This window comes from Anomaloglossus baeobatrachus, chromosome 2 (assembly GCF_048569485.1).
Source record: "Anomaloglossus baeobatrachus isolate aAnoBae1 chromosome 2, aAnoBae1.hap1, whole genome shotgun sequence".
NCBI lineage: Eukaryota > Metazoa > Chordata > Amphibia > Anura > Aromobatidae > Anomaloglossus > Anomaloglossus baeobatrachus.
Genome location: NC_134354.1, coordinates 609,233,456 through 609,256,468, shown reverse-complemented (window position 1 = coordinate 609,256,468; position 23,013 = coordinate 609,233,456). Strand labels below are relative to the sequence as shown.

The 23,013-nt window shown below is 47.3% G+C and overlaps 1 protein-coding gene across 2 annotated transcripts in view; it reads right to left on the bottom strand.

The window, feature by feature from the left end:
* Positions 1-23,013, bottom strand: part of DIAPH3 (diaphanous related formin 3) — a 979,498-nt gene that overhangs the window by 455,624 nt on the left and 500,861 nt on the right. For both annotated transcript variants that reach the window (XM_075336836.1, XM_075336837.1), the window contains exons 18-20: positions 22,246-22,338; positions 20,369-20,463; positions 9,573-9,674 (exon numbers count right to left, since the gene is read on the bottom strand). In XM_075336836.1, the coding sequence (XP_075192951.1) occupies positions 9,573-9,674; positions 20,369-20,463; positions 22,246-22,338 (290 nt within the window). The remainder of the gene's footprint in view (positions 1-9,572; positions 9,675-20,368; positions 20,464-22,245; positions 22,339-23,013) is intronic.

Here is a 23,013-nt window from a genome sequence, read left to right as displayed (position 1 = left end):
TGTTACTGAATTAAACCAAATTCTCCATTTAAAGGGAATCTGTCAGCAAGTTTTTGCTACGTCATCTGAGATCAGCATAATGTAGTCACAGAGACTCGGAATCCCCAGATGTATCACTTAGATTACAGAGTGCACCCGTTCTGACAAAATCATAGAGTTTAGTTTTACAATGTAGCAGAGCTGAGCGAGAAAACCCCGCTCACACAAGGCTCTCGGTGTCTATAGATGGAAGCTAATTACAGAGTGGGGTAGAGTGGGGACTTGAGTCCACTAATGATAAAGCTACTTAAACTAACATTGAAGGCAAATAAAAAACACATTTTGTCATAAGAGATGCCTGGCTGCAATCTGTATGTTACCTCTTGCAACATGCTGTCTTCAAATTACATAGCAAAAATCAGATTACCTTTAATTTCTACCTTTTCTGAAGTTTATTTTATGTGCTTGCATGCTTATTTTTTTATGTCCACCATTAAGGAATTTTTTTTGTTTTTCAGATGTTATTACTTGGCTAGAATGGTGACTCAGTGGTCAGCATTGTAGGTTTGCATTGCTGGGGTTCTGGGTTCAAACCCTACCAAGGACACCATCTGCAAGGAGTTTGCATGTTCTCCCTGCATATGGGTGGGTTTCTTCCCATATTCCAAATACATACTGGATAGGGGATTTACATTGTGAACCCAAATGGGGACAGTAATGATAATCTCTGTAAAGTGCTCTGGAAAATAACGGTGCCATGTAAATTCATCAACTGAAACATGCTAAAAAGTCACCATTTGTTTCCGCAAAAGTACTCCATTTTCTCGTAGTGACTTGTTTGTACTCCTGTTTTGTATTTTTTTTTTGTGAAGGGGCAGGGTGCACAAATTTTGTAACATTTTAAAGTACAAAAATAACTAGCATTTTTTATTTTACATAAAATTGCGTTCCATAAAAATGCGTACTTCATATTAACCCCTTCAGCCCCCGGGCACTTTCAGTTTTTGCTTTTTGCTCCTTTTATTCCGAGAGCCGTAACTTTTTTATTTTTCTGTCACTCTTGCCATATGAGGGCTTGTTTTTTTGCGGGATGAGTTGTACTTTTAAACGAAACCATAGGTTTTACCATATAGTGTACTGGAAAATAGCAAAAAAATTCCAAGTGTGGAAAAACTGCAAAAAAAGTGTGATCGCACAATAGTTTTTGGGATGTTTTATTCACCGTGTTCACTATATGGTAAAACTGATGTATCTATGTGATGCCTCAGGTCGGTGCGAGTTTGTAGACACCAAACATGTATAGGTTTACTTGTATCTAAGGGGTTAAAAAAAAATTCACAAGTTTGTCCAATAAAAGTGGCGCACGTTTTGTGCCATTTTCCGAAACACGTAGCGTTCTCATTTTTTGGGATCTATGACTCAGTGACGGCTTATTTTGTGCGTCTCGAGCTGACGTTTCTAATGGTACCATTTTTGCACAGATGCTACATTTTGATCGCCTATTATTGCATTTTGCGTTAAACATGCGGCGACCAAAAAACGTAATTTTGGCGTTTGGAATTTTTTTGCCACTACGCCATTTACCAATCAGATTAATTGATTTTATATTTTGATAGATTGGGCATTTCTGAACGCGGCGATACCAAATATGTGTATATTTATTTTTTTAACCTTTTAATTTTCAATGGGGAGAAGGGGGGTGATTTGAACTTTTAGGTTTTTTTATTTTTTAAAACTTTTTCTATTTTTTTTTTTACTAGTCCCCCTAGGGGGCTATAGCGATCAGCAATCCGATCGCTCTTATCTATCTGCTGATCACAGCTATACAGCTGTAAACAGCAGATACAGTCACTTCCTGTTTCCCTCTGCTTCAGGCCGAGGGAAAACGAAAGTGAAACATCATAGCTGCAGGCGTCATCACATGATCCTGTGCTACGATGGCAACCACCGAAACTCACGTGACTTCCGGTGGGGGCGGCGGTAAGTAAAAATCATGGCCGCGCGCTTATAGATCTCGCTGTCAGACTTTGGTAGCGAGATTTAAGGGATTAAATGTTGCGAGTGGAAGTGATTCCACTCGCAACATGCAGGCACACATGTCAGCTGTTGAAAACAGCTGATATGTGTGCCGCCCGCTGCCGTCTGCCCACGGCAGGGGGCGTGCTTAACCTGACACGCTCCATGACGGATATGTCAGTCCAAGGTCGTGAAGGGGTTAAAGAACATGCACAAAATATGTCAATGACTAAACCAAGATAAAAAGAAAGGGAGTTAAAAAAACACAAATGATAAATCGAGCTGAAAGTATCTAACAATGTAAGCTTTAGGACTTCAAAATAAACCCTATGACACAGTGGTAGAATATTTTGCAGACTAGTAAAACATAACATGAGCTCTGCACATGACCCGGAGTACCCAGGACTTGTGATCATGCGCACTAAACTAATGCCGGGTGTAAGCTTCCTGGCTTTAGTGAGGTACAGTGCGCATGACTGGAAGTGCTGAGGACTCTGTCATGCCCAGAGCGCATCCATCCTTTGCCGGCCACCATGAACAGTGAGGTATGTGCGGCGTCGCTGCACATTCATTAGCATGTTAGTACGCCCACAGGGAAGTGCTACCATGCTATGAGGGCCAACTAGCTAAGGGAACAAATGCCCTCGGAACTAGTCCCTAGCCTCATTAGCATACAATATACGATTGTTAGAAATACTTTTTCTAACGATCTCTTTATCTATGCTAGCGTATACAGGGGCGTTTAGGCAGGAATCACTCATATGCACCCAGAACTGCTCGTGGTTCTTGTGCATATTACACCTGACAGGTTCACTTTAAGTATTGAGATGTCTTAGGACCTCCATACCCATAAAGCTAAAGTCAGCTGAAGCAGTTTACTCCCCCAATGTAAACAAGCATTCTCTCTCGCTCGTTTTTTTCTCTTTTACTTCAAGGGACATGGAAAAAGGTAATTGAGGGCTGGGGATTAGGGAGTGTTTGGGTTGACATTTAAGTGTTTGATCGCGTCACATATTGGCCATGTTTCGACCGCAAAAACTATGTTCGTAAGTAATTGGCATTTCTAAAATCTCATTGACGTGTTGCTTGTTTTTTTCCCTGCAGATCTGATGCAGTTTCATATGTGCAGCATGTCCATTCTTTCAGCAATTCTAATATAGAAAAATAGGAATTACTACTTACCGGTAATGATTCCAGGAGCCAACATGACAGCACGGTAGGAGTTGCTCCTTTGACCTTTACAGGGACAGGAAACGCAAGAGTTTAAAAGCCCCTCCCCATCCCCCTTTCCTCAGTGATTTTTCAAGTACCACACCAGGATGGGAGATAACACCATTTTAGTAATGCAGAACGTACAACACACGGTACATAATCAGACGGGAGGGAAATAAGCGTGCTGTCATGTTGGCTCCTGGAAACATCATTACCGGTAAGTAGTAATTCCTATTTTCCAGGACGCCACATGACAGCACGGTAGGAGAATGCCAAAGTAATCCCTATGAGGGGGGGACCACAGCCTGTAAAGCCCTTCTACTGAACAACATGTGCTGATCGTTGAGAAGGCCCAGTGTATAATGCTTACAAAACGTGTGGGGACCCAACCACGCTGTCGTACGACAAATCAGTTCCAAGGAACCCCCCGCCCTCTCCGCCCAAGAAGTGGACAGAGCCCTGGCGGAGTGGGCCCTAATGCGAGTTGAGAGGTCCCGACCCGCGGACTGGCAAGTAGCTGAAATAGTGGACGTAACCCACCGAGACAGAGGTGTCTTAGACTCAGTCTTCCCTCGGTTCTTGCCCGCAAATTGCACCAAGAGGGCAGAATCTACGCGCCAGCTCTGGGTAGTCCCCAATGCCAGAACCGCTCGTCCGACGACCAAAGAGGGAAGGTGCTTTTCATGTTGGGAAAGAGAACAAATGAGGGAGACAGCTGATACTACAGAGACCAGATATAGTGAGATATACCCGCAATGGGTTAAATGAACATTCTGAACACTGCAACTACAGAATAGATGTTAAAGTCCTTAACAGCCTATCAAGGAATGAATAACCACAGCCCGATAGAATGACCACCGGCTAGATCAAGAATAACGCGTCGGAGCTTAATAAACCAGGTCAGTACTGTCATCAGCTCTCCTCGGTTCAACGACTACCCCTGGTCACAGACCAGCCCACAGTACCACCAGAGTTCACATTCTGGCCCCAGAAGCCCAAGATGTCAATGCATAAACTACTGGACCTCGAGTAATGAGAAGGACCATCAGAAAACCAAGACATGAAGGGTTGGAGCCCGGAAGGCACGGCTACCGATATGAGCAAGCCAAGTACATCATCCGACCACGTGAAGGAAGCATTGGTCCCAAGACGCAGATGCCAAGGACAGCTGGGTATGGAAACCGGATGTCATGAAAGCGTCCCCGAATGCAGGTGGCCAACCTCATAGATACACTGTATACAGTATATATATTGGAATTTAAAGAATTGGTTGTCATACCCGTGGCTGCAAATACAGGAGTCCAGTGTTGCCCTGAGCTGGTGTAAAGAACCATGACCACCTGGGCAGACTACCCAACTAGAAATGCTACTGCTATACTCCATTAACATGTAATTACCACTATATCGGACACGAGCGTAAACATACCACACAGTCTTCCATCGTGACCAGGGAACATCTTCCAGAGGAGTGAGGGCCTCTAATAATCACAGAGTGATAGTTCATTTGACAGTGGGGAGACCCTGGATTTTATCTCGTGAGAGCAGTGAGCCTATGAGGGAGACTATGGAGCTCCCTGCCACAAGACGTTGGAAAACCTCACAGGGTATTTACGAGATTCTGTATGTTGAACAATGGTCCAGAACCCAGTCCAAAAGCCATCAAAGGACCCATCACAGTAAACTGGGCTATTACCATGAGCGGCTGCATTCAGTGCTTTCCACCGTAGGATGAACTCGATAAACATTTCTCTTTAGCCATAAGTTAAAAATGAAAAGACCAGAGCTAAGCAACTAAGCACCGCTGAATACTACTGATTAAAAGGACCGTAGCTGAACTCAGATTCCAGTTCTGAAGCCATAATAGGGAGAAATACTAGGCCAACTCAAACATGGATGCCTCTCATACTAAGCCAAGTGCAGTTCCAGAAGCGTGAGGCCCCTCTAACCAAAGCCGATGCTAGAGACCCAAGATGCGAAGTATGCAGCCCGAGGCGCAAGGGACGAGGCCACTGCAAGGCCCAAAGGCGCAGAGTCGCAAGGCCAAAGGCGCAGAGGCGCAAGGCCCAAGGCGCAGAGGCGCAAGGCCCAAGGCGCAGAGGCGCAAGGCCCAAGGCGCAGAGGCGCAAGGCCCAAGGCGCAGAGGCGCAAGGCCCAAGGCGCAGAGGCGCAAGGCCCAAGGCCCAAGGCGCAGAGGCGCAAGGCCCAAGGCGCAGAGGCGCAAGGCCCAAGGCGCAGAGGCGCAAGGCCCAAGGCGCAGAGGCGCAAGGCCCAAGGTGCAGAGGTGCAAGGCCAGAACATGAAGCGCAAGACGCAAGTCCGGAAGCGCAAGGCCAGAGGCACAAGGCCAGAGGCCAGAGGTGCAAGGCCAGAGGTGCAAGGCACAATGCCAGAGGTACAATGTCAGAGGCACAAGGCATAATGCCAGAGGCACAAGGCGCAATGCCAGACACGCAAGGCCGGAAACATGAAGTGCAAGGCGCAAGCCCCGAGGCGCAAGGTACAATGCCAGAGGTGCAAGGCACAATGCCAGAGGCGCAAGGCCAGTGGCGCAATGCCAGAGGCGCAAGGCTAGAGGCGCAATGCCAGAGGCACAAGGCCAGAGGCCCAAGGCGCAATGCCAGAGGTGCAAGGCCAGAGGCCCAAGGCGCAATGCCAGAGGCGTAAGGCCAGAGGCACAAGGCGCAATGCCAGAGGTGCAAGGCCAGAGGCCCAAGGCGCAATGCCAGAGGCGTAAGGCCAGAGGCACAAGGCACAATGCCAGAGGTGCAAGGCCAGAGGCCCAAGGCGCAATGCCAGAGGCGTAAGGCCAGAGGCACAAGGCGCAATGCCATAGGCGCAAGGCCAGAGGCACAAGGCGCAATGCCAGATGCACAAGGCCAGAAGCATGAGGCGTAATGCACAAGCCCGGAGGCACAAGGCGCAAGCCCAAAGGCACAAGGCGCAAGCCCAGAGGCACAAGGCGCAAGCCCAGAGGCACAAGGCGCAAGCCCAGAGGCACAAGGCACAAGCCCAGAGGCACAAGGCACAAGCCCAGAGGCACAAGGCACAAGCCCAGAGGCACAAGCCTAGAGGCACAAGGCACAAGCCCAGAGGCACAAGGCATAAGCCCAGATGCACAAGCTTAGAGACACAAGGCACAAGCCCAGAGGCACAAGGCATAAACCCAGATGCCCAAGCTTAGAGACACAAGGCACAAGCCCAGAGGCACAAGCCCAGACACAAGGCACAAGCCCAGAGGCACAAGCCCAGAGACACAAGGCACAAGCCCAGAGGCACAGGCCTAGAGACACAAGGCAGAAGCCCAGAGACACAAGTCTAGAGACACAAGACACAAGCCCAGAGGCACAAGCCTAGAGACACAAGACACAAGCCCAGAGGCACAAGCCTAGAGACACAAGGCACAAGCCCAGAGGCACAAGCCTAGAGACACAGGCACAAGCCTAGAGACACAAGGCACAAGCCCAGAAGCACAAGCCTAGAGGCACAAGGCACAAGGCCAGAGGCACAAGCCTAGAGGCACAAGCCACAAGGCCAGAGGCACAAGCCTAGAGGCACAAGCCACAAGCCCAGAGGCACAAGCACAAGTCCAGAGGCACAAGCCACAAGCCCAGAGGCACAGGCCTAGAGGCACAAGGCCCAAGGCCCAAGCCCAGAGGCCCAAGGCACAAGCCCAGAGGCCAAGAGCCAGTGAAGCCAAGCCATGAAGGGCAAGGCTGAGAAACAGTAAGACCAGAGACGTCAAGCAGTGAGGCCTTGACAGACCCAAGGTGCCAAGCCAACGTGTGGTCAGAGCTGTGTGGCGTGTGGGCCGAGGCCAAAGCCGTGAGGCGCGACGCCGGAGCCCCAAGTTGTGAGGTACGAGCCAGGAGGCGCGAGGCCGGAGCCAGGAGGCCGGAGCCAGGAGGCCGGAGCAGTGAGGCGTGAGCCAGAGTCATCACGAGGCCATAACCCCGAGGCGCGAGGCCAGAGTTGTGAGGCCCCATCAGAGTTACCCCTAAGAGTGTAATTCACCTGTGAACTTCAGGATACACCTACTGCATGAGTGGTATCCTAAATGCCAAATTAGTCACACCTGAACCAATTAACTCATCTGGAGGTTCAGCTGGAGGGCAAGTTCCAAATGCAAGATAATGTGTTATATCCACAATTTTCCCTCCTATAGAAGGAGTAAATCAGGCAGAATCCGGTCTGGGGAGATAATAGTGGAATCAAATGTGTTATTAAACCACAACAGGAGGATCCACACAAGGGTCTATCAACAGGTAATTCTGAACTTAAACATGAGGTCTGCTGATCCCAGCAAAACATGAGGCAGCAACCTTACCATGCAGCATTCCAAGGCCAAATTTCTAATTTTAGTGCAGGACTCTGACAGAGGTGAATGACAGACTGCACACTTTTTTATTCTGGCCGACTTCCTCTGAACTTTTTTAGGGATAGTGCCGGTGCGTGCTGTGGAAGAATCCTAAAAGGAAGGGGAGACCGAATCAGGCTCTACCCACACTACTACCGGCCAGATTCCTGACGCACCTGCACTTACGGGACCCTGGGACTCGTCAGGGGGGCTAGCATCTGACCTGTCACCTACATCCATTGTAAGAAGCAGTGAGTAGGTCGTTATACAGAAACACACAGAATGCACATTTTCCCCGTTTCCAAGGTTTTATACCTGTTTGGGCGACGACAGGGCCCGTTCCCGCCTCCAGTGTTCCGTCCCGGATCACACGCCGCCTTCCAGGGCGCCGCCATATTCCGACCAGGAAATGCGGAAGTCTTTGCACCGCACATGCGTCAGCGTGCGTGTCAGGCTGGAACGCATGGTGCGCGCACACCCGGAAGTGCCACATGGCCGCGGCAGACAGCGGGATGCCGAGAGCCCTCACCTGAGGGAAGCGGCTTTTGCCGGGAACTCCTGCTCCACTGGCCGGCTGAGGGACCTCTCCTTTAGAGGTGTCGGCCAGGGGCTGCTTGACAGGCCGGAACGCGAGAGCAAGACCCCCCCGATCCGCCTGGACCCCATACATCCCGACGGTAAGACTTGCGTCCGTCCTGTACAGGGACAGGAAAAACACTGAGGGGGATGGGGAGGGGCTTTTAAACTCTTGCGTTTCCTGTCCCTGTAAAGGTCAAAGGAGCAACTCCTACCGTGCTGTCATGTGGCGTCCTGGAAAGAAAAAATAAAATCGCATCAAAAACGCAAAGTTTTTTCTGCCAAGAGAATTGTTTTGGATGCAGAAATGTCTACAACACATAATTAACGTGTGCACATACCCTTAATTTGGTTTTGATTGATGTTCCGACATCCATTGTAAAAACAATTTTTTGATAAATAAAAAAAGCAAAAACAAGCATGTGTAGGGGTAAGTGGAGAAAGCTGCTGGCGGATGAAATGTAAGCCAGCTCCTAGCCATTACATGGTACACAACCTTCCTATTATCAGCCATGTCATACTGTACAGTGTTTTCCAGATCCAACAGATCATGCTTTCAGGATTTCCTTGGATTTATCATCAAAGCTTCAGAAAATGCCACAGGATCTCTCACCTGGGCACTTTGAGGAAATCCTGAAATGAGGGCCATGAGGATTGGAGTATGGGAAACGCGGTATAAACAGCTTATTACCAAAACTCCAATATCTGGAAATTGGACATAAAAAAAAAAAAATCTGCAAAAATACATGTTTTCTTTGCTTGTGTCAAATGCATCTGACTATGTTCCTCCAAGAATAAAAAAAAAAAAAAAAAAGTGCAAAAGGGAGTACAAAGCGAAATCTATGCCAAATGTGTCAGCATCCAAATGCAAGGTAGATGAACGTAAAGTGGATGAGCGTCAGGTGTGACCCTCGGGCGGCCGCTTCAGCCCAGGTACCATGAGAACAGAATCACTATAGAAACTGCTGCAGACAACAGAGAAACCATTGTCATCGAAATTAATATTTCAGGGACACATCTACAAAACCATGTAGGCTTCTCGCAGAATCGCACTGGACAAAGCCTCATATACCGGCCGTATAAAGAACTTCAGAACGGATTGCTTCAAGACTCATTTATTGAAACTTACTTTTGTACATTTTCCCAGTCATGATGACATAATTTTAGAAATACAACTGTACATAAATTCTTCCCACTGTGACCTTTTAGCTGAAAAGCATTTATGGGAATTAACACAGATAATACAGTATATCTCTACACCTTTTATCTCATGGCTATAAAGGCTGTCTAGCTGTGGAGTGGATTTACATCTCCTTCATCCTCGGCAAAACCTATTCGGCTTGATAGAGTCACAAATGCAATTTTGTCATCCAACAATTCATTTTAAATGGAAAATTGGATGAAACAGATTGAAGACACATAAAGAAAGACTCACCACAACACCAAACTGCTCCGGTTCTGACAGGCTGCAGTATTCACCCTTCAGTTTGGCCAAGGCTGTTAACTGCGTTTGTTCAGGCATATGTTTTATTAAATTCTGCAAAAAGAACAAGAGAATTAGCAGGTATCTATGTCCTACCCGTGGGAAGGGGATAACTTACCAATTGCTGGGACCTCCTGATTTTAAGACTTGGGCCTCTGAATTGCCATATTTGAATGGAGTGGTGGTTAATACACACTGCACCTTTATTCATTCTTACAAGACGGCCAAACACCAGCCGAGCGCAGCACTGAGTTATATTCATAGGTACCATTAGGAATGAATAGAGCGGCAGTGCTCATGACCGACCCCTGCTCCATTCACACAGGCCTGCCAGAGATCGGAAAACTATCCCCTATAATCCCATTGATAGAACCCTTAGAAATTTACATTAAGACCCAAACAACACTACTGCAACAGGTCATTGTCATTCAGTCACAGGCTAAACAAAGGTATTCCATTGTATATTAATGCAGCACTGCAGTATTGCATGATATGGTATATAGGTAGGATATGTCACAGCATTCTGATGGGTGGAGATTCAACCTCTAAAGGCCCTTTTACACACAGACTTTCAGCGATGCCACCAGCGATCCCAACCTGATAGGGATCGCTGGTAAGTTGCTAGGAGGTTGCTGGTGAGAGGTCACACAGTCAGACGCTCCAGCAATCCCACCAGCATCGCTACACGGGTTGCTGGTGAGTTGTCACCAGCAACCAGTGACCAGCCCCCAGTGACGCACTGAAGCGATGCTGCGCTTGGTAACTAAGGTAAATATCGGGTAACCAACCCGATATTTACCTTGGTTACCAGCGCACGCAGCTACACGTGCAGAGAGCAGGAGCAGCGAACACTGCTTAGCGCTGGCTCCCTGCTCTCCTAGCTACAGTACACATGGCGTTAATTACCCGATGTGTACTCTGCTACACGTGCAAGGAGCAGGAGCCGGCACAGACAGTGAGAGCGGCGGAGGCTGGTAACGAAGGGAATTTTGTTTACTTACCGTAAATTCCTTTTCTTCTAGCTCCAATTGGGAGACCCAGACAATTGGGTGTATAGCTACTGCCTCCGGAGGCCACACAAAGTATTACACTTAAAAGTGTAAACCCCTCCCCTCTGCTTTACACCCTCCCGTGCATCACGGGCTCCTCAGTTTTGGTGCAAAAGCAGGAAGGAGGAAACTTATAAATTGGTCTAAGGTAAATGCAATCCGAAGGATGTTCGGAGAACTGAAACCATGACCAAGAACAGTTCAATCTGAACAACATGTGTACACAAAAGAACAAACAGCCCGAAGGGAACAGGGGCGGGTGCTGGGTCTCCCAATTGGAGCTAGAAGAAAAGGAATTTACGGTAAGTAAACAAAATTCCCTTCTTTGTCGCTCCATTGGGAGACCCAGACAATTGGGACGTCCAAAAGCAGTCCCTGGGTGGGTAAAAGAATACCTCGGTAAAAGAGCCGTAAAACGGCTCCTTCCTACAGGTGGGCAACCGCCGCCTGAAGGACTCGCCTACCTAAGCTGGCATCTGCCGAGCGTAAGTATGCACTAGATAGTGCTCCGTGAAAGCGTGCAGACTCAACCAGGTAGTCGCCTGCCACACCTGCTGAGCCGTAGCCTGGAGCAGCAACGCCCAGGACGCACCCACGGCTCTGGGAGAATGGGCCTTCAGCCTTGAAGTAACCGGAAGCCCAGCAGAACGGTAGGCTTCAAGAATTGGTTCCTTGATCCACCGAGCCAAGTTGACTTGGGAGCTTGCGACCCTTTACTCTGGCCAGCGACAAGGACAAAGAGCGCATCCGAGCGGCGCAGGAGCGCCGTACGAGAAATGTAGAGTCTGAGTGCTCTCATCAGACCTAACAAGTGCAAATCCTTTTCACGTTGGTGAACCGGATGAGAACAAAAGGAAGGTAAGAAGGTATCCTGATTGAGATGAACAGAGGATACCACCTTCGGGAGAAATTCCAGAACCGAGCGCAGAACCAGCTTGTCCTGGTGAAACAACAGGAAGGGGGACTTGCATGACAGCGCTGCTATGTCAGACACTCTGCGGAGTGACGTGACTGCACTAGGAAGACCACCTTCTGCGAAAGGCGTGAAAGAGAATATCCCTCATTGGCTTGAAGCGTGGTTTCTGAAGAGCCGGTATCACCCTGTTCCGATCCCAGGGTTCTAGCCGACGCTTGTAAGGAGGGACTATGTGGCAAACCCCCTGCAGGAACGTGCGTACCTGAGGGAGTTTGGCTAGACGCTTTTGAAAAAAAACACAGAAAGCGCCGAAACTTGTCCCTTAAGGGAACCGAGAGACAACCCCCTTTTCCATTCCGGATTGAAGGAAGGACAGAAAGTGGGCAAGGCGAATGGCCAGAGAGTAAAACTCTGATCAGAGCACCAGGATAAGAAGATCTTCCACGTCCTGTGGTAGATCTTGGCGGACGTTGGTTTCCTGGCCTGTCTCATAGTGGCAATGACCTCTTGAGATAACCCTGAAGACGCTAGGATCCGGAACACAATGGCCACGCAGTCAGGTTGAGGGCCGCCGAATTCAGATGGAAAAAACGGCCCTTGAGACAGCAAGTCTGGCCGGTCTAGTAGTGTCCACGGTTGGCCTACCGTGAGATGCCACAGATCCGGGTACCACGACCTCCTCGGCCAGTCTGGAGCGACGAGGATGGCGCGGTGGCTGTCGGATCTGATCCTGCGTAACACTCTGGGCAGCGGTGCCAGAGGAGGAATACGTGAGGCAGGGAAACTGCGACCAATCCTGCACTAATGCGTCTGCCGCCAGAGCTTTGTGATCTTGAGAACGTGCCATGAATGCCGTGACTTTGTTGTTGTGCCGGGACGCCAATAGGTCGACGTCCGGCTTCCCCCAGCGGCAACAAATCTCTTGAAACACGTCCGGTCGAAGAGACCATTCCCCTGCGTCCATGCCCTGGCGACTGAGAAAGTCTGCTTCCCAGTTTTCTACGCCAGGGACGTGAACTGCGGAGATGGTGGAGTCTGTGGCTTCCACCCACAGCAGAATCCGCCGGACTTGCTGGAAGGCTTGCCGACTGCTTGTGCCGCCTTGGTGGTTGATGTATGCCACCGCCTTGGCGTTGTCCGACTGAATTCGGATCTGCCTGCCTTCCATCCATGGCTGGAACGCTTTTAGGGCTAGAACACTGCCCTTATCTCCAGAACATTGATCTGGAGGGAAGACTCTGCTGAGTCCATGTACCCTGAGCCCTGTGGCGGAGGAAGACTCCCTGACAGACTCGCGTCCGCCGTGACCACAGGCCAGGATGTGGGCAGGAAGGACTTTTTCCTTTGACAAGAGTGGGAAGAAGACACCACTGAAGGGAGGCCATGGCTGCCCGAGAAGGAGCAACGTCCTTGTCGAGGGACGTCGATTTGCTGTCCCATTTGCGGAGAAAGTCCCATTAAAGTGGGCGCAGATGAATCAGCGCAAACGGAGCTTCCTCTATTGCTGCCACCAACTTCTCTAGGAAGTGCATGAGGCGCCTCAAAGGGTGTGACTGGGCTCGAAGGAACGATTGCACCCCTGTCTGTAGTGAACGCTGTTTGTCCAGCGGAAGCTTCACTATCGCTGAGAGAGAATGGAACTCCATGCCGAGATATGTCAGTGATTGGGCCGGTGTCAATTTTGACTTTAGGAAAAATTGATGAACCACCCGAATCTCTGGAGAGTCTCTAGAGCCATGTTCAGGCTGTGCTGGCATGCCACCCGAGAGGGGGCCTTGACCCGCAGATTGCCTGAGAGAGTAGGACCGCTACCACAGTTGTCATGACCTTGGTGAAGGCCCGTAGGGCTGTCACCAGGCCGAAAGTTAGTGCCACGAACTGAAGGTGTTCGTTCCCTATGTCGAAGCGCAGGAAGTGCTGATATCCTGATACAATCGGCACGTGGAGATAAGCATCCCTGATGTCGATTGATGCTAGGAAGCCTCCTTGGGCCATCAAAGGCGATGGCAAGCGGAGAGATTCCATCCGGAACCGTCAGGTTCTCTGTCCGTTGAGCAGTGTGAAGTCCAGAACGGGGCGGGGTGATCCGTCCTATCTGGTACCACGAACAAGCTGGAGTAAAAAGCCGCGACTACGTTCTTGAAGGGGAACGAGGATCGCAACTCCTACTGCCTTCGGAGTGTTCACCGCCTGGAAACGTGCATCGGCTCGCTCGGGGGACGGAGATGCTGTGAAGCAACGAGTCGGAGGACGAGAACTGAGCTCTATCCTGTGACCGTAAGACAGTATGTCTCCTACATCGGTCTTGGACATGTGGGGACCACTCTCCTGACCTGGACCACCATGCAGAAAAGGTTCTCTGTGCCCGGCGGAGGATGAAAATACCCTCGCCTGAGACGTCAAAGACGCTAATTGCGGAGCACAGGATGACCGCATTGATCTGAGACAGAGCAGCTGAGATAGCCTGGAGTGCCCACCCCTGCAAAGGCCGGGGCAACGGACGCGCCTATGGCTTCATAGATGGATCCCATTAGGAGTTCTATCTGTCTGTCCGTGGCATTCTTGAGCGTGGACCCGCCAGCCACTGCTACTACTGATCTAGCCGCCAGTCCAGAGACTGAAGGGCACCTTATGACACTGAGCCGAAACCTTAACAACGTCAGAGAGGAAGGGACAACGTGTGTTATAAGGCGTTCAGTAAAACGCTTGTCCGGGAAGGTGTGCTTCTGGACAGTATCTGTGCATTAGCTGGACTGGGACTGCGGTTCGTGCTGGAGTTTACCACGTAATAACTAGAGGCCACCCCAGGAACACGCTTCGTCGCAGACCGATAGAGGCCTGGGGCGATCCCGCAGTGCCCGGGCCTGTGTAAGGGGCCGGTCTGGACTGCAAACTCCTAGTCTCTTAGCCGACCATTTGTCCATAGCCTGAGACATGGATAGTGAAAATGACCCAGAGAGTTTCTCAGCAAAGCTGTAACTCTGTCCCTGCCGCCTGGACAGGGAACGCCGGCGAAGTTTTCATCATGCAAACTCTGTCGCTGTCATCTGTGCAGTGCCCGTAATATAGGCGCACAAGAGGTTAAACTAAGCCAGTGTCTTGGCACCCTTACTCTTTAAGAGCAGACAACAGCCTGTCGTCCGCAGAGTAATCAGTGAGGGTATACAGCCAAAAACAAATAATGCTGCCGAACAGTGAAATCATATACCATATAAATAAACACACACACATATATATATATATATATATATATATATATATATATATATATATATATATATATATATATATATATATATATATATATATATATATATATATATATATATATATATATATATATATATATATATATATATGTATATATATATATATACACTGCAGCACCAAGGGGGGGACAACACCCTAGGAAGACCACCTTTGAAAAACTGGTGCCCCCCAGTGCTCAGTGTGGGGGAAGGAGGATAGCAACGTATGCTCCAGCCCTCCCTACGTTATGATGCAGGGCTCTGTCTGCGGGAATCCGGTGGTCTATAGTGATCAGTGAGGGGGGGCGGAGGACAGCGAGGTGTGCTCCAGCCCTCACTGTCGGCAACATACCGACCATCCCGCCCTTCTCCCTGACTGGCAGGCTCAGGGGCGGGAGTATAACACACTAGGCCGCAAAAGCCGGGGACTAAAGTAAAAACCGCGGCCGGCAAACAGGCACGGTCGGCGCGGTAGTCCCGGACAAAAAATGCACACCGCAGTCGCAGCTGCGTCTGAGGCCAAGGTGCTTCATGCACCGTGCCAACGGGGACACAGAGTACCTGTAGCTGCAGGGTGTCCCTGACGATACTCCGTCTCCTGTCCGGCAGGGGCTGCGGATGTGGCTTGTAGCCACCAGATTCTCTGCCCCGGGTCTCCCTCAGCTGCAGCCAGAAGTTGCTGAAAAACATGGCTGACGGCGTTCTCTGAGGAGGAGGGAGGCGTGGGCGTAGTCACAAAAAAGTGCGGGAATCTGGTGCCTCAGCGTGGGTAGTGAGGGGGGCGGAGGACAGCTCAATGTACTACAGCCCTCACTGTCGGCGTCATACCGACCGTCCCGCCCTTTTCCCTGACTGGCAGGTCTGGGGGCGGGAGAATCCCATACTAGGCCGCAAAAGCCGGGGATTAAAGTTGAAATCGCGGCCGGCCGGCAGTGCACGGTCGGCGCGGTAGTCCCGGACCCACACGCACGCCGCAGTCGCTGCAGCGTCTGGGCCCAAGGTGCTTTATGCGCCGTCCCAACGGGGACACAGAGCACCTGGAATATGCGGTACTAGGCCGCAGAGGCCGGGGACTAGAGTATAAGCGCGGCCGGCAACAAGCGCGGTCAGCGCGGTAGTCCCGGCGCACTAACACGCCCAGCAGTGCTGCAGCGTGTATGACACAAGCGCTCCATGCGCCGTCCCCAAGGGGACACAGAGTACCTCACAGTAGCAGGCCCATGTCCCTGACGATACCCAGCTCCTGTCCAGCAGATTCCCAGGGGCTGCGGAGGGAGCACGGTCCCAGTGTCTGGAGACCGATTATGGATCCCACTTCACCCAGAGCCCTGCAGGGATGGGGAAGGAAAACAGCATGTTGGCTCCTGCCTATGTACCCGCAATGGGCACCTCAACCTTAACAACACCGCCGACCAGAGTGGGGTGAGAAGGGAGCATGCTGGGGGCCCTATATGGGCCCACTTTTCTTCCATCCGAAATAGTCAGCAGCTGCTGCTGACTAAGTTGTGGAGCTATGCGTGGATGTGTGCCTCCTTCGCACAAAGCTTAAAAACTGAGGATCCCGTGATGCACGGGAGGGTGTATAGCAGAGGGGAGGGGTTTACACTTTTAAGTGTAATACTTTGTGTGGCCTCCGGAGGCAGTAGCTATACACCCAATTGTCTGGGTCTCCCAATGGAGCGACAAAGAAAAAGGTAAATATCGGGTAACCAAGGACAGGGCTTCTTGGTTACCCGATGTTTACCGTGGTTACCAGTGTCCGCAGAAGCCGGCTCCTGCTGCCTGCACATTTAAGTCCCCTTTACACACAGACTTTCTAGCGATCATGCTGCACAGCGGGAAACAAAGGACCAAAGAATGGTCCTGAACGATTTGTAGCGATCAGCAACTTCACAGCAGGGGCCAGGTCGCTGATGTGTTTCACACACTGCAATGTCGCTGTGGAGGTCGCTATTACGTCACAAAACCGGTGACGTTACAGCGATGTCGTTTGCGATGTTGCAGTGTGTTAAGCCACCTTAAGACCCCCACTGACAGATTCCAAAATGAGAGTCCCTACTGCTGATCTCATGCATAGTAGTGCACTGACCAACAATCCACGCAAGGGAACTTTTTATCTCTCTAGCACTAAAATATTCTTTATCACTTTACAACTTAGAGGTTGCATGTACAGAAAATATCAGACACTACTGGGTAACATAAAGCAAACATAACTACAGGATTGAGGGCCTGCTCACAAGACACAAGAGCTTACAATTTTTAAAGAAATAGGTGTGAAACAGGTAAAAGAAAATGTCTGGTCTAGCCAAATTTATAAAAAAATAAGGGTAATCAGTGATGAGTGAGCGTGCTCGCCACTGCTAGTTACTCGAAAGAGCCTCGAGCAACTGAGTTTGAAAATGCTTGAGTTTCCCATCAACTTCCATTATACTTGGTACTGAAGTCGTGTCTGAGTAACGTAATGCTATACTGAGTAAACAGCAGTGCGAGCACATTCACCCAACACTAGTAATCATGTACAACTGTATTAGCCAGTGACCAGTCAGTATTTGTACATGAACCGTAGAATCAGGAGCCAGCCCCCAGCCAATATATCAACATGTACTGTACATACAAAAGCAGGTCAACAGCCAGTATGTCTACATGTACCGTACATACAGGAGCCGGCCACCGGCCAGTATTTGTACATGTATCATATAGACCAGAGTCAGTCACCAGCCTATATATGTACTGCACATACAGGAGCCGGTCACCAGCCAGTATATGTACTGCACATACATGAGCTGGTCACCAGCCAGTATATGTACTGCACATTCAGGAGCAGGTCATCAGCCAGTATATGTACTGCACATTCAGGAGCCGGTCACCAGTCAGTATATGCACTGCACATTCAGGAGCAGGTCATCATCCAGTATATGTACTGCACATTCAGGAGCCGGTCACCAGTCAGTATATGTACTGCACATACAGGAGCCGGTCACCAGCCAGTATATGTACTGCACATACAGGAGCCGGTCACCAGTCAGTATATGTACTGCACATACAGGAGCCGGTCACCAGCCAGTATATGTACTGCACATTCAGGAGCAGGTCACCAGTCAGTATATGTACTACACATACAGGAGCCGGTCACCAGCCAGTATATGCACTGCACATTTAGGAGCAGGTCACCATCCAGTATATGTACATGTTCGTAGAGACCGGAAGCAGTCACCAGCCAGTATATGTACTGCACATAAGGGAGCCGTTCACCAGCCAGTATACGTACCTGTACCATAGATACAGGGCCTTGTCATCAGCTAGTATCAGTACATTTACCCTTGAGATAGGAGCCAGTCACCAGCCAGTATCACTACAGTTCCCATACATACAGGAGCCAGTCACCATACATACAGGAACTGGCACCAGACAATATCTGTATATGTACCTAAGATACAGGAGCCAGTCACTTGCTAGTACCTGTCTATGTACCATACAGACAGAAGCCGGTCACTAAACAATATATACAGTGGGAACGGAAAGTATTCAGACTCCTTTAAATGATTCATTCTGTTTCATTGCAGCCAATTTGTAATTTCAAAAAAGTTCATTTTTTTCATTACTGTACACTCTGCAAAAAAAACAAAACCCAAATGTAGAATTGTTTGCAAATTCATTAAACAAGAAAAACTGAAATATCACAAGGTCATAAGTATTCAGACCCTTTGCTCAGTATTCAGTAGAAGCACCCTTTTGAGCTAGTACAGCCAGGAATCTTCTTGGGAATAATGCAACAAGTATTTCACACCTGGATTTGGGGATCCTCTGCCATTCTTCCTTGCAGATCTTCTCTGGTTCCATCAGGTTGGATGGTGAACATTAGTGGACAGCCATTTTCATGTCTCTCTGAAGATGCTCAATTGGGTTTAGGTCAGGGCTCTAGCTGGGCCAGTCAAGGATTGTCAGAGTTGTTCTGAAGCCACTCCTTTGTTATTTTAGCTGTGTGCTTAGGGTCATTGTCTTGTTAGAAGGTAAACCTTAGGTCAAGTCTGAGGTCCAGAGCACTCTGGAAGATGTTTTCTTCCAGGACATCTCTGTACGTGGCCACATTCATCTTTCCTTCAATTGCAACCAGTTATCCTATCCCTACAGCTGAAAAATACCCCCATAGCATGATGCTGTCACCACTATGTTTCACTGTTGGGATTGTATTGGGCCAGTGATTAGCAGTGCATGGTTTTCTCCACACATACTGCTTAGAATTATCACTAAAATGTTCTTTGTCTCATCAGATCAGAGAAATCTTATTTCTCATAGTCTGGGAGTCCTTCATATGTTTTTCTGCAAACTCTATGCGGGCTTTCATATGTCTTGCACTGAGGAGCGGTTTCCGTTGGGCAACTCTGCCATAAAGACCTGACTGGTGGAGGGCTGCAGTGATAGTTTACTTTGTGGAACTTTCTCCCATCTCCCTACTGCATCTCTGGAGATCAGCCACAGTGATCTTTGGGTTCTTCTTTATCTCTCTTACCAAGGCTCTTCTCCCATGATTGCTCACTTTGGCTAAATGGCCAGGTCTAGAAAAAGTTCTGGTGGTTCCAAACATGTTCCATTTAAGGATTATAGAGGCCACTGTGTTCTTAGGAACCTTGAGTACTGCATATTTTTTTTGTAACCTTGGCCAGATCTGTGCCTTGCCACAATTCTGACTCTGAGCTCTTTGGGCAGTTCCTTTGACCTCATGATTCTTATTTGGTCTGACAAACACTGAGCTGTGAGGTATCATATAGACAGGTGTGTCTCTTTCCAAATCAAGTCCTATCAATTTAATGAAACACAGCTGGACTCCAATGAAGGAGTATAATAATCTCAAGGAGGATCACAAGGAAATGGACAGCATGTGAGTTAAATATGAGTGTCTGAGCAAAGGGTCTGAATACATATGACCATGTCATATTTTAGTTTTTCTTGTTTAAAAAATTTGCAAAAGTGTCTACATTTCTTGGTGTTTTTCTGTCTAGATGATGTGCAGAGTGGATATTAATGAGAAAAAAAAATGAACTATTTTAAATTTACTAAATGGCTGCAATGAAACAAAGAGTGCAAAAATTTAAAAATTTCTGAATACTTTCCATACATACCGTTATGTGTTGGTTCTAAATTGATTTTGGATATGGACTTTTAATGCATATCAAATGAAGAAAATTTTAAAGAAAAAAGTAGCGGATTGGATGCTGGATTCTTTATCTTTCACGTCGTTTCCATGCCCACTGTATAGTGATACAAAGTCCTACTGAGTGCAGGGAGGATGTGGGAAAGTAAAAACTGTTAGATTACAGAGGGAATGTGACAGACCTGGCTAAAAATGTGGTTTTAGGGGACACACAACTGTGGAGACGAGGAATTGCGGGGAACACTTTCTATATAATTATCTTCTATTTGACTTTCATTATAGTGCAATAACATTTATATAAAGCTACTTTGCTAAATTCATTTGAGGTTTTATGAATTAAAATATTTGTAGCAAGTAAATCTTATAACATTAAATTTTGCTACCTGGACCATGGAATCCGTCAGCTGTGTTTCATCAATTTCCAATATAATTTTTTTAATGTCTTCATAAGGCAAACGATAGGAACCCAGAAAGATTGCTGAAAAAGAAAAATATACTTTTGGTAACAATTCGATCAAAGTCCCTTTCTCTCTCACATCAGTTTAGTCCTTACTCTGTAGGCGTACTAAATAAAACCTTTTTTTTTTTAAGGGTCAAAAAGCGGATCCATCACCAGATTTCACACTACAAGCTATATACATTATTACATAGATCTCTTGGTCCGGATGAGACTGGTGCACTTACTCTGAAAATCCATGTCAGAACGACTTTAGAATCATAATATTAAAGGGGTTGTCCACTACTTGGACAACCTGTTCTGATTCCACTTGATTCCCCCCAGTTAAAATAAAAGACCATGGGCTCGCATGATGTCACTGTCATGTAAACCCTGAACCGCGATTACAAACAGCGCTGGAAAGGGGGCCAGAAAAGGAGGCAAGTACATGGTCTTATTTTAACTGTGGGAAACAAGAGGAATCAGAAGATTTTGTCCTATTAGTGGATAACCCCTTTAAGATGAGAATTTTATGATTTTAGTTTAATTAAATAAATGATACATTCAAACTCTGTCCAACAGCTGCAACTTGTACTGTGTAGAACATTTCAACAGCAGGAAGGAGGGCACGGAGGAACTTATATTTGGGCTTGGCCGGCAGAGACTGAGAAACTTTCATGAAGGATTATACTCTTATTCCGACATGGATTTTCAAAGTAAATACAACACAGCATCATCAGATCAAAGGTTCCATTTATATGTGCTGACCAGAGGTATTAAAGGGAAACTGTCGCCGGTTTTTGCTATTTAAGCTGACAGCATGCTATAAGAGTTTAAAAACAAAAAGCAACTGTGCTCTGTTATCAGTGTGTGTGCAATTGTTTACATAACTTAAAGGGTTTATTAACCTGTGATTACCATTAACTAGAAACTCAGGAGTAAGGCAGTCAGACACGCATCCTGCTGTGATTGACACCTTACAGTCAACCTACAAACATTATGGTGTGGGCAGGGCAGCTTTGTTATATTCCTGAATCTATATTTTTTGATGGTTTCAGAATAGCTTCAGCTAGTAATCTATGTGGTACACCATTGGATTCAGAATCTTGTTGCCTACATTATGGTACTATCAGATGAGGTAGCAAAACCTTGCTGACAGATTCCCTTTAAATGACTGCCAATCTGTGACATGCAAGATGCTAGTTGGTAGTTTAATGAATAATCAGGCCAACCTGAATTCTATAACCACAGAATGATTGGTAATGTGATCGCTTACAAAGGGCGATGTGCTGTAGAGAATGATGAATTTAAGTCAGCTTAATTATCGCACCCAATGCTCATTCCCCTATAAATGTCCTGTGTAAAGGGGCCTTAAAGTTGAACTGTGACTTCAGGAGATTTTGCAGCAGAATGACTGCCTCCCTCCTCCCCAAAGCACTAGAATAATGGGAAATTCTGTACTCACTAATGACAGATTTTACCTGAGAATTGAGAATCAATGATCAGTCCAAGAGGAGAAAGAATCTGATCTCTTTGATAAGATATATTACATGTTTTATTATTTTCAGTTGCAATTTAGGAAATCTATTTTAGAACTGTACGTGGTTTGTATTGTGAAATGACAATTTCACTTTACATCAGAAATCTTAAAGTATACATGCATAAAAATTCAGCATTTCTTTTTTAGGGGATTATTTGCTGCACGGAGCATGAGATCTATATAATTATGTAGCAGGGATTTTTTTTAGCCTAGAAAACCAAATTATTTTGTTCACTGCTCTGCAACAAACATAGTTATTTCCCTGACTCCACATGCATACTCACATAGATTTTGAGCAATTTTAGGCTCCAAGACTTTAAGTTCCTTTATTCGTTTCTTTGTAAACACTGGGTCATCAACTTCATCATCTTTTTTTACTACAGACACATTAAGAAAATAAAAAATTTTAGTTGTAAAAAATAATCTGCACATTTAGAAAACACAAAAACATTGTACGGATATATTTTTATAGCAAAATATTTTAATTCAGGAATAGGATTCAGAGAAAAGTTTTGGAAATTGTAGAATGTCCCATTAATTGGTTGAAGGCAAAAAAAAAATGGTTAAATCCAAAGGAGTACAATAATCTGGTAAAAGGGTTTTAAAGATTTCAAGGAGCAATAAAGTGTGGCCAAGTGCAGTAAATGGCCCTAGAGAACCATTAACCACAGTAAATACTAGTTGGCATGATGTACGCATAAAACTGATAAAGTAAGCGGTATGAGGTCTCTAAGAGCAATTATTGACCAATCTAGCCAATAACCAGTCTCTGAAATCTAATTCTGCCTACTTTATGCCAGTTAATGGGTACAGATGTTCCCTCGGTAGACCAGCATGAAACAGCAGCAATGGAGTCACAGAGGATTCATAATACAGTAGCAGTTTTGTTATTTTATAGGATTTTCTGGTTTTAGCCATATTTTTCTCAATCCTAGAAAACCCCCTTTAAACTTAACCAAATGACCATCACAGCCAATCATTAGCATAATGGTGTTCACCTTTAGGCTTACACCTTTCACTGAGGCAAGAGATTGACTGCAGCAGTCAGTATG